The sequence below is a fragment of the Chionomys nivalis genome, chromosome 5, assembly GCF_950005125.1.
Source record: "Chionomys nivalis chromosome 5, mChiNiv1.1, whole genome shotgun sequence".
NCBI lineage: Eukaryota > Metazoa > Chordata > Mammalia > Rodentia > Cricetidae > Chionomys > Chionomys nivalis.
Genome location: NC_080090.1, coordinates 33,032,348 through 33,044,646, shown reverse-complemented (window position 1 = coordinate 33,044,646; position 12,299 = coordinate 33,032,348). Strand labels below are relative to the sequence as shown.

Genomic DNA, 12,299 nt, shown 5'->3' with positions numbered 1-12,299 from the left:
CCCTTACCTGCTTGACTGCAGTGCATCTGTCTGGGTCAGCACCTTGGGGCCTGCCCTGCTATCTTCCTGTCAGCTAACTTCCTTTGTGGCATTACTTGGTCTGTTATCTTGGGATATGTCATCTTCCTGGGCACTGCCAAGATATGGGTAACTACTGTCTTTGCTTCTCCACTACAGATTCCACCGGGAGAAGGGTACAACTAGGGTATTAGTGCCCTCTGAGGCAAGGGGCCCGAGGAAGCGTTCTGCTTCTAGTGTGGTAAAGGAAAAAGTCAGGGTGACCATGGAACAAGCCAGCATCACTAGACAGCCACCTAACTCTTCCTCTGTTAATAATCACAAATGGACCACAGCCGTAATTACCCCATTACCAGTTAGGCCTTCCTCGGTCCTCTCTCGAAGATTCTAAGTCTCTCAGTCATCACACTAGGGCAGCCTACCCACCTCTGCTCACGGCCAGCTCAGCAGCCAGAAGTTCCCCTGTGGAGGTTTGAGAGTCACCACAGGGGACTGGTTTCTAATCTGGCAGTGAGCTTGACCCCTGTGGGTTTCAAATTCCATTATCCACTCACTGAGCACTTTGGAATAAAGAGATAGATGGGTGTATGGGCAGGAACGTCCTTATCATATTCTGTATTTTAAAACACCATTATTCATGTCTGTGTACGGGCACATGCGCACATTCCACAGCGTTCAAGCAGAAGTCAAAGGACAACTTTCAGAAGTTGGTCCTTTTTTCCCATCGTGCAGAAGTTTATCTTGGATCAAACACTGGTCCTGTTATCACACTCTTTGTGTTGCTGTGGGAGTGAGAATGTGACCCCGTGACTCTTAGATAGGTAGCTCTTTAAGCAGCATGGCAGATCTACCAGCTCTCGTAAAACCAGCCTTGTCATGGTACCCGGCACAGGTGAACTACACTTCATGAATCCCTTGCGCTGATGTGAGGTCCTGTGACTTCCTTCTGGCCAGCCAACCGGGAAAAATAATACAGCCATTTCTAGGATAGAACCAGTGCCTCTCTGAGGAGTGGTGCCTAGTTTGGAGACAACTTTGATGCTCGGACAAAACCATAAGGCAGGAGGATGCGTGGGGACCAACTGCCTGCCAGTCAGAAGCATTCATTGTTGAACACCCCACAACACACAAAAGCTACGTAATAGGCAATCCAAAGAAGACACAAAGCGCTGGAAACCTTGCTTTTCAGCTCTCTAGAATTCAGTAACCGGTCACCTGCATGTTCTGTACACTGAGTAGGGAGACATGGAGCCACGAACCACAGTCGGACAAGAAAAGTCCTGCTGACACTCATGCCCCCAGTGACACTGTCCTCCTATGCTTTGCTCAATCACCAGAGGTGAAGCCCAGAGGAAGGGACTCCTTGTAGAGGTCAGCAGCACAGTGATTTTAGCATTGGCAGGTTCCTCCACTAGATGGCGCTGGCAGCATTGTTTTTTTCCCCCCTTCATTTGATTTTGTTACACACTTGTCACTTTCTATAGGGTTGAAGGCCACAACAGGATCTATGAATTAAACTTAAGTAGATGATGCAATGTATAATCTTGCTAAGAATGATCACTTTTCCCAGGGCTGTTAAACTTTCCTTCTTAGAGGGTGAGGGTCCCCCGTGGAGAATGAGGAACGGTTTCAGGGTCCTGTTTTGTCAGTGTTCTGTAACAGAACGTTGTCAACCAGTCCTTCCTTTCTCCTCCTGTCCTGACATTGGTTCCAGAGGCACTGAACCAGGCTTCGCTATTAGGTGTCTTTTTGTTCTTTTCAGCTTTCTGTGCCCGAGACCCGTCAGGCAGGCACCCTCAGAATGGTCGGCAAGCCTTACCTGTACAGACCACTGTTGTGGAAAATTATCTTAAGGTGTGTGACTTTTGTTTATGCTGCATTTGCTTAACTCTGTGAAGCTGTGATTCTCTGCCTGTCTAAAACACCTGATGGTCTAATAAAAAGCTGACTGGCCAAGAGCAGGGGAAAGGACAGGCGGGGCTAGCAGGCAGGGAGTATAAACAGAAGGAGACATCTGGGAGGAAAGGGGGAGGAGGACAGCAGGGGCCAGCCACTCAGCTACAGGGCAAGCCATGGAGATAGGAGTAAAGTCAGGCATACAGAAACAGAGAAAGATAAAAGCCCAGAGGCAAAAAGTAGACGGGGATAATTTAGAATAAGACAAGCTGGCCAGAAACAAGCCAAGCTAAAGCCGGGCATTCATAACTAAGAATAGCCTTCATGTGTGATTTATTTGGGAGCTGGCTGGTGCCCCCCAAAAGCAAAGAGAGTAAAACATTACATTAATGGACAATCCCTGCCCTATCCAGTCTTTTGTTCATCCACTTCAATGCTGGGAGACACCAACGTGGACCCTAGCAGCCACACTTCCTGTCTCTAAGTTCCTGCTCAGGTAACTGGCCTCAACCTAGAAAGTACCTATTTACCTTGTCTTCAGCTCAGGATGGCATTTCCCTCTGATTTTTTCAGGACAGAGGTTGTGCCCTGCCCTCTCCAGGGGACCTGGAGGCCAGCTCAAGATCAGGCACATACCAGGGGCTACTGAGCCTTGAGTGAGAAGGCTCATTGAGCTCCTGGTTGATGTTGTGGTTTAAGGTGGGGTCACTCACCCCCCTTCTTTTACTCTTTCCTTTCTTGTCCATGCTGGCCTCAAAGCTGTAATTCTCCTGCCTCAGCTTTGTAGTAGCTGAGATTACAGTACTTATTGTCATTCTGGGCCCCACTCTTATTACTATCATAATTATTGCTTTTCTATCCACAATAAGGCCCAGTGCTCTGTTGGGAACTTGGTCACATAGAGCTTAGTCTAGGGTCTGTGGGGAACTGTGTCCCTCCTGCCGTCCTATAATTTGTCTTTGAGATGCATAATAAACCTATGGTGGGCTTCTGAATGGACTGTGATCCTATTTCCATGTGAATGTTTACATCTTCACCCTAAGGCAGTTCTCAACCTGTGGGTTGTGACCCCTTCGGAAGTCACATATCAGATATTCTACATATCAGATATTTACATTACGATTCATAAATGTAGCAAGATTACAGTTATGAAAGAGTAACAAAAATAATTCTATGGTTGGGCGTCACCACGACACAAGGAACTGTGTCAGAGGCTCATTTTCTCTTATTCAAGAACTAATTATCCAAACAACAGATTGGCTTTTCTTATTTCTTCCCCTAGTTTTTCTAGCTTTTGGCCCAAGTTTCTGCCTTAGCTTGGGTACTTTTTCTTGCAATCTTCCTGTAAGAATTAGGATTGTGGGGGCAGGAGCACAGTCATGCCCCCATGGGGCCACCAGGACCCCTTCAGCACACAACAGCCCCCGGGCCTACCTGGAGTGATCTCAAACAGGTGTCTCCCCGGATCCTCAGGATCTGGAAGAAGTTCGGTCACTTGTGTCCCTTGTAGAGAAATAAATCCCTGAAATGGAAACAAACACAAACAGGAAAGCTGAGAAGTCTGGGAAAGGGCTTTTCGTAGTGGAGGGCAGTGCTAGGACGGGTTCAGTCCTCCACCTGGCAAGGCAGGTTGGGTACCAGGAAGAAATGCGTGCTTCTTTTCTGTGGCAGGGGACCAGGCACTGAGGACACCCCCCACCCACAATCTGAGCACACAGTTGGAGGGTGGGAGGCGCTTCCCAGTGCAAGACAAGGCAAAGCAACGCTGAGGCCAAGGGGACAACCGGACTCTTCTCCATCCCTCACCTCCCCCTTCCAAAGGCTCACGGTGGTCTGCTGAACCGATAGGAGCGAAGGTGTGGAGAGAGAGAGAGAGAGAGAGAGAGAGAGAGAGAGAGAGAGAGAGAGAGAGAGAGAGAGAGAGAGAGAGAGAGAGAGAGAGAGAGAGAGAGAGAGAGAGAGAGAGAGAGAGGAAGGCTCGAGTTCCAGAGCTCTGGAGATGGCATGGGCAATAGACAGCATCACACAGCTGCGTGAATATAATCTGCCATGGCCAGGCAGGATGTGATTTCATTCATTTCTCTTGGTTTTATTTATGCATTCAATTTATTATTGTTGGTTGTCATTGTTATTATTATTTCAGTTTAGTTTTTTTTGTTTTGTTTTGTTTTTTTTTGTTTTTTTTTTTTTTTTGAGACAGGGTGTTTCTGTGTATCCCTGACTGTCCTGGAAGCCACTCTGTAGACCAGGTTGGCCTCAAACTCAAGAGATCAACCTGCCTTTGACTCCAGAGTGCTGGGATTAAAGGCATGTGTCACCATGTCCAGTTCAATTAATTATTAAGAGATTTCTATTGCAGTACTGGGAATCGAACCCAGGACCTCTCATATTCTAGGCACATGCTCTCTCATCGAGCTGCATTGTCGGCCTGAGGTTTTACTTCTACAGAATAGGAGGCAACAACATGTACAAAGTCACCAGCCTAGACAGTGCCCTCCCTCTGTCATAGGCGAGCACAGTTGTCCCTTGGAATCCACAGTGTATTGGCTCCAGGACCTCTTAGATGCTCAGTCTATATGTCTGTATAAAGGGACATTGACCCTCACTCCTCAGGAGAGTTCCACAAGTCAGATTCCTGCTTGGTAAGTTGTCCCCAAAGAGATGAGGTGTTGCCTCATCACAGGCTAGCCAGAGCCCTCTTTACTCTCTGGAAGAGTTCCTTCAAGTCATATGTGCAGCTTTGCTTAGCTTTAGACTACACACACTTCTATCCACTCTATGGAAAACCATTCTCAACTCCATTCCTGCAGTCAGCTCTCCAGGTTCAAATCCTAGCTCAGCTGCAGATAAGCTGTATCATTTCTCTGTACCTCGGTTTCTTTATCTGGGCATTGAGACTTATACTAGCTTCTTGTAGGGCTGTTCTGAGCATACATGAATTAATACCCAAGATGTCCTTAGTGTGAGTCCTGGCACACAGTGAGAACAGCTGTGTGTGTGATTTGTTTTGAGACATGGTCTCACCATGTAACCCTAGCTGATGTGGAACTCACTATTTAGACTAGGTTAACCTTGAATTCATAGAGGCCCATCTGCCTCTGTCTCTTGAGTGCCACAGTTCAAGGTGTGCATCACGCCGCTGGGCTAAGAACTGTGTGTAACTAAATAAATCTCTTTATTATGGCTCCACATCATCCATGAGTCTGCATTTGATTAGTTGAAAAGGTCAGGGTCTGCTTCACCACTTCCCAGCCCCACTCCTATGCCTGCCAGCAGACATTCTCCTCCTGGACCAGTAACACTGTAGTCCTCACAACATCCCCACTATAGTCCTGTTGCGTAGATAAGGAAGCCGGGGGTGGGGTGGGGGGACAGAAAGGTGAAGCATTAGCCTGCAGCTGACTCAGGCCTTTTCTGGCAGACCCTGACCACAGCAGGGTAACGGGAGCCTTATGTCTGCTGGCATCTGTGCTTCGGGGACGTATGGAAATGCCTCTTGTCATATAAGCAACCTCCAGGCAGGATGGTATCTGCACCCACAGATGCTTGCTCCAGGGAAATTATAGCAATAAGCCAGGGACCCAGCTGGTAATTTCTGTAACTGAATTACTGGTTGTGCTCTTGCTGGGAACCTGGAACTACGGGGAATAAATTAGGACAGCAGCCCCAGGACGTGGGAACATGCTCATTAGAGGGCGTGCACGAGATTCATCACTGAGCCCCGGCACTTGCTGCTTCCGTAAGCGACTGACGGAAGCTTTGCTGTGTTTTCCCTCTGCCTCAACGACTGTCGTCCACACAGTAGGAGTAACAATATCTATCTTCATTGACATGACTTTCTACAAGGCAAAAGGGAAAAGGCAGAAATAGCTTCTCTGGTGGGAACTGGTGCTCTGTTCCTGGCTCTTAAACCCACATGATTGAATTTGATCTAGAAGTCCTGCGGGGCAGGTTCCGCTATTGCCGTCTCCTCGCACCAGAGGATAGAGGTGGGGAAGACAAAGTGCAGGCTCCTGTCTCTGCTGCTAGCGGGGGTAAGCAGGGATCTGCGCTACAGGGGCACAGTCTGATGAAGGCCTGTGGGACACACAGAGAGAGCACACAGCTCGAAGGTCCTACCTCCTTTCCCGGGGTCTGAACCCATGGGCACTGGCTATTGGTACATCTGCTCAGCCTGCGTGTCTGAGTTCATCCCTAGAAGTTACAGCTGACTTCGCTCATCTCTAGCTCTAGGCCTGCAGAGTTTATTGGTATAGATGACCCATGCGCTAAGAACACAGCATTCTGTCTGTCTTCAGCAAGGCCCCATAGCCAGGACTGTTGCTGTCTACACCATAGTGCCCGCCCCAGTTCCCCCAGTTACCAAATTCTAGAAACTGCATACAGAGAACAGAGCTCTGGGAAATGGGTAGGACAAGCCCAGCTGAGGGGCTTTTGGGAGGGATTAAATTTCAAAGACAGCAGCAAATTAAAATGCTTACTTAAAGATCCATCATCTACCCGGGCAGTGGTAGTGCATGCCTTTTATCCCAGAATTGGGGTGTGGGGCAGAGGCAGGCAGAGATCTGTTAGTTCAAGGTCAGCCTGGTATATATAGTGAGTTCCAGGACAGTCAGGAATATACAGAAAGGCCCTACCTTAAAGCAAACAAACAATAAAAATCCATCATCTATGTGACATATTAAATGCAAACCTCAGAAGCTCCTTAGGCTGAAAAACAGTAGTTTAGTGATGAGCTTCAGCCCATCCCATGCGCCTAAACCTCACAGTGAGTAACTTGGGGTGCAGGGGTTGTCTGAATGCAGAAAGTCCCCTATACCAGCTTCTGTGCATGTTGGTTATCTCCTGCTATCCAATACACCTAAAAATTAGTAGCCTGAAACTATGGTACTATTTTGTCAGACAGCTTCTGTAGGGCAGGAATTTGGAAGCAGAGTCGTTGGATAGTCTGCGGCTTTATAAGGAGACAGTTAAGTCCAGAAACCTGAAAGCTTGAAGAAGACCAGAGGTAGGTTTTCAAGCTGGCACACTCAAGGGAAGCTGTAAAACACACCCAGCCTCCCGAGGCACAAAGTAGTGTGTGAGTGACAGACCCAGCTGGGAGAATTATCCATAATTCAGCTCTCCAGAGAAAAACATACTTAGAGAGCTTGGAAACAGGAACCCGGAGAAAAGATAACTTTTTCTGAAAAAAGATTTGTTTATTTATTATGTATACAGTGTTCTGCCTCTGTGTATGCCTGCAGACCAGAAGAGGGCACCAGATCTCATTCTACATGGCTGTGAGCCACCAATTGGTTGCTGGGAATTGAACTCAGGACCTTTGGGAGAGCAGCCAGTGCTCTTAACTTCTGAGCCATCTCTCCAGTTTCCAGAGAGAAAAGATAATTTTTAAAAATGGGCAGAAGGACTGGGAATTAAACTGAGTTGACAGAATGCTTACCTAGCGTGCTCAAGGCCCTCAGTTTGACCCTCAAGGCTAAGTTAACATCACTTCTTTAACACTAACAGTGATGGTGCATGCCTGTAATTACAGCCTTTGGGAGGGGAAGGCAAGAAGGTTAGAAAGTCAAGGTCACCCGCAACCCAGGCCAGCCTGGATTACATGAGATCTGTCTTTAAACCACAAAGCACATAAGGCAGCATTTTAGCGAGATGTAGGTCGATTTCACAAGATCAGATTATGTAATCACCTTTACAGAAGGGGGAAGACTGAAAAATGTTTAGAGAAATGGTCAGAAACAAACGCTCAGATTCATGGACTCCAATAAGCCTCAAATATAAGAAACAAACCGAACTGAAATGTACGTGAAGCCACGTCAGAATCAAAAGGCTCAAAGACAATTATGAAAAGGAACCATTAACAGGAGCCAGTAGAAAATGACATTGTGCCGGGCGGTGGTGGCGCATGCCTTTAATCCCAGCACTCGGGAGGCAGAGGCAGGCGGATCTCTGTGAGTTCGAGACCAGCCTGGTCTACAGGGCTAGTTCCAGGACAGGCTCCAAAGCCACAGAGAAACCCTGTCTTGAAAAACCAAAAAAAAAAAAGAAAATGACATTGTGTGTTCAGAGGAACAAGGAGGAAGATGGCAGCAGAATTCTCACCAGAACAGAGCAAGCGAGAAGCCAGCTTAGCAATGTGTATTTCTGTACATGCGCAACTACAGTAAAGCGCAACAATGCAACCAACCTCACATTCTGAATTTAGTGGAAATGACCTTCAAAAGGGTAGGTTAAATAAAACAAAATAAACAAAGTCACGGGGCCGGAGAGATGGCTCGGTGGTTGAGAGCACCGGCGGCTCTCCTACAGGACCCGGGTTCAATTCCCAGCACCCATATGGCAGCTCACAACTCTCTCTAACTCCAGTTCCAGGGATCTGACACCTCACAAGACATACATGCAGGCAAAAACACCAATACATATAAAATAAAAATAAATTTTAAAAGATATATAAAGACTGAAAGAAACTGTTAGAGACAATCAGTTGGCAGGAAAATAGTATTTGATAAAAATGAGAAAGGTACCCAGTCTCTAGACTTTTTTTTTCAGTTGTTCGAGACAAGGTTTCTCTGTGTAGCCCTGGCTGTTGAGTAACTTGCTTTGTAGACCAGGTTGGCCTTGAACTCACAGAGACCCACCTGACTCTGCCTTCCAAGTGCTGGGATTAAGGGCATGTGCCACCACTGCCTATCTGTTATTATTTTATTTTTATACATGTATTTATTGTGTGGAGAGGTCAGAGGATAACTTGTTGATTTGGCTCTCTGCTTCCTGAAAATTTACTGATCTAATAAAGACTTATAGGAAAGGTGCAGGAAACACAGCATACAGAATCAGTTACTTTTCTACAAACAAGTAATAAACTTGCTGAGAAATTAAAATAAAACTGTACCATAGCTAAAAACGTAAATACAAGAGTCAGGCAATGGTAGCACATCCCTTTAATCCCAGCACTTGGGAGGCAAAGGTTGGCCTGGTCTAGAGAGTGAGTTCCAGTACAGCCAAGGCTATATAGAGAAATCATCTCCAAAAACCAAACAACCATAAAACAAATACAAATACACTATGTTCATATATGAGCTTCTCAAATAAAAATGACAAATACCTAGGAGTAAACCTAGCTAAGAGATGAAAGGCCTCCACAATGAAATGTTAAGATAATGACAAAGTGGCTAGAGAGGTGGTTTGTTTGGCAAAGCGCTTGCTGTACATGTTTGAAGGCATCTAGAAGAACCAAGCATGGTAATGCATGCCTGCAATCCCAGCGCTGGGGCCGTAGAGACAGGAAGAGCCCTGGGGCTTGATGGCCAGCCAGTTTATCTGAATCGCCAAGCTCAGGTTTAGGGAGAGACCCGGTGTCAAAAAGCAAGGGGAGAGCAATTGAGGGAGACCTCACTGTCTACCTCTGCACACACATGTAGGTGGAGAGTGACAGAGGGGGACACCCCTTTAGCCTCCATGTGGAGTCTGTGTTCACACACACACACACACACACACACACACACTGCAGCATTAATATATCCGCAGCTCTCCTGACCCCTCTTCATTGGACAGAACATGTTCATTCGTTTAGGTGATTATCACAGATACATTTTGAGGGGGGCCATTTGTTTGGACCACTGGTCTGTGACTCTACTTCACATAGGTATTTTATGAAATCTAACGGTAGCTCAAGTACTTTCCTTTTTTTCTTTTCTGTGACACTGGGCCTTAAACCCAGGGCCTCTGGCACCAGAATGCTGTGCAAGTATTCTACTAACAAGCCACACCCACACCCCACAAACCAAGTAGTTTTGTTTAAGTTTGGTGTATAAATTGAAAAACACAGCAATGAGATTTCAAAGGCAGCATAAAGAATATAAAATACCCCAATAATTTTATATGCTATCACATTGAAATAAAAGTATTTTGATATGTTGGCATAAATAAACTTTATTACTAAAAGCAGAAATATAGGCTAAAGATGGCTCACAAACATCTGTAATGAGATCTGGTACGGCCCTTCTGGCCTGCAGGCACACATGCAGACAGAATACCGTATATATGATAAATAAATAAATCTTAAAAAGAAATCCATAGCATAGTAACCATGGTTTGAGTGTTGAGTCTCCCCCAAATTCCTATGTTGGAATGTCCCAAATATCAAAACTAAGAAATGTGGGCCTCTGGGAAGTGATTAACAGTGTGGAGCCCTCCAGAGTGGGATCAGTGGCTTTAGGAAAAGTGCGTGAGGGGCCCCCACAGATACAATGTGAACAGATGCTCACACTGTAGGATTTGCAAAACAAAGATACATCCTCCAGTACATACTAAATTGTCTCAAGACTCCTTATAAAACCCAGCACAGCGAAGATGCTGGGTAAACAGTTGACATAATACTGTTTGGAGAAAAGAAAACAAAGGAAAAGGCTCCACATGTTCATACAGGCATAGAGACTTGTCTGCTCCAATGTTGTTAGTCTGCAGTCAGGTAAACACGCAGTCTTCAAATATGGAGGGCCAACTGTGTTCAGGGAGGGCACAGAATTCCTACACATTGGGAGGGAACGGTGAGGCCCTTTTCATGTTCTACCCTGTAATGTCTGCACCCAGATAAAAACATTAAAATAATATTAAAGTTCAAAAAAGGCAGTTAGATAATTGAAGGGCTGCTCAGGCCTGAGGAATGGGCTGTTGGCATGTGTCTCCTCCCATCACCCATCACCCATTCCTTGCACATCCCCCTTCATGTCAGGAGCAGGGCAGCCTGCTCAACCCTTCCGCAGCCAGAATGTCCATCCCTCACTCCCAAACAGAGACTGATAGCCTCGTCATCTGCGAGCATTTAGTGAGGCAGGCCTCTCAACTCCCCTCAGACTAAAATCAAGTGGTGATTTCCTTAACATCCTTCGGCCAGAGTCTGCACAGCGGCAGAACTCTGCTTGCCTGTCTCTAGTCAAATGTCACACCCAGGACCTAACTCGCCAAGACAGACAGCGTCATATCTGCTATGGGACTCACATGGAAAGAGGTCAGGTCTCAGTCCTGGCCCACTGTTTATTGGTATCAGGTACTGGGGCTTTATTGGTATCAGGTACTGGGGCTAGCATTTCCCTCTCTGTGGAATGTTGTAGAGGCACCTTTCCTCTAGATGCCTCTGATGGGATGGGGTACTCAGAGGACCTGGGTTGGAGCTGAGCTACATAGGTGCCCAGGACCTCTCCAAATAAATAAATAAATAAATAAATAAATAAATAAATAAATAAATAAATTAGACACTACTGAACAATCTTATGACTGTGGCTTGGAGGTCACACTGGGCCTTCAGGGGATGCCTGTGTCACCCAGAGTCTCAGTTTCCTACTCAGTAATGTGGGGCTGTATGAAGATTTCCTGAGCTAACTCTTGGGCGTCTCCAGGCCCAGCACCTGAAGAGAGAACTGTTGTGATTGGTGAGAGCTACACTGTCAAGACTGCTTACGGTCGAATGTTGTAGGATGCAGCATATATGCGCGTGTGCGTGTGTGTGCGCGCACAACACACACACAGACACACACACACACACACGAATGCTTAAGAACCATCACCAGGAGAGATGTGGAGATGGCCCAGCAGCTAAGAGCCCTGGCTGCTCTTCCAAAGGATGAAGGTTTGACTCCTAGCACCCATTCTGGTGTCTCGCAACCATCTGTGACTCCAGTTCCAGGGAGTTTCCAACCAGCTCTTCCGGTCTCCACCATCAATGTGCACATGCGCCACACAGACACTCACCACATAACAAAAATAATTTGTAGAAAAAGTTCTGGGGTTTGTAATGTAGTAGTATAGGTCTTGAAAAGATGACTTCATGGGCTCAGGTCTGATTTTCTGACCTTTAGACATGAAAATATTTCTGTGGTCCCCCATTGCCATATTTTATGTGTCATGAATAAGGTAGGACACAGATTTGGGGAGTCTGAGGTGACAGGATAGGGTCCTTCTCTAGAGTTTATGACACTGTAGGGACTCCCTGCCGAGCCTGGGGTGTCTGCATCTCCTCCACTTCCCTGGATCCTGGGTTTGCCCTAGTGTTGAAGCCTTTGCGATCCTAGCTCAGCTAAACTTAGCGAAGGGAGGCTTTCTGGGAAGTCTTCATTTTTCACCGTGACTGTGTGAAGTCCCTGTAATGAAGGTGAAAGATAAGCTCCTCACAGGCGGAGTCTTGCAAAACTGCAGGCTGGTTTTCGAGAGCAATTGCTCAGGTTCCTTATCTGGTGTAATTTTGATGGGGTTTCAGATCCATCTTCAAAAGTTTTAGCCATCTGACACCTAGCCAGGAACCAGATCTCTCCGAACTTGACATAAATAATCCAAACATGAAGGAATCTCATTGCCAAGTGGGGAAGCAGCCTCCCTCCCTCCTT

General features: G+C 46.5%; 1 protein-coding gene across 4 annotated transcripts in view; it reads right to left on the bottom strand.

Annotated features, from left to right (window-relative positions):
• The window catches only part of Arhgap22 (Rho GTPase activating protein 22), a 153,856-nt gene that overhangs the window by 70,604 nt on the left and 70,953 nt on the right, over positions 1–12,299 (bottom strand). For all 4 annotated transcript variants that reach the window (XR_009057138.1, XM_057769749.1, XM_057769752.1 and 1 more), the window contains one exon: positions 3,349–3,436. Coding sequence is in view for 3 of the 4 variants with exons in the window: in XM_057769749.1 (XP_057625732.1) it covers positions 3,349–3,436 (88 nt within the window). In the remaining variant the exon portion in view is untranslated. The remainder of the gene's footprint in view (positions 1–3,348; positions 3,437–12,299) is intronic.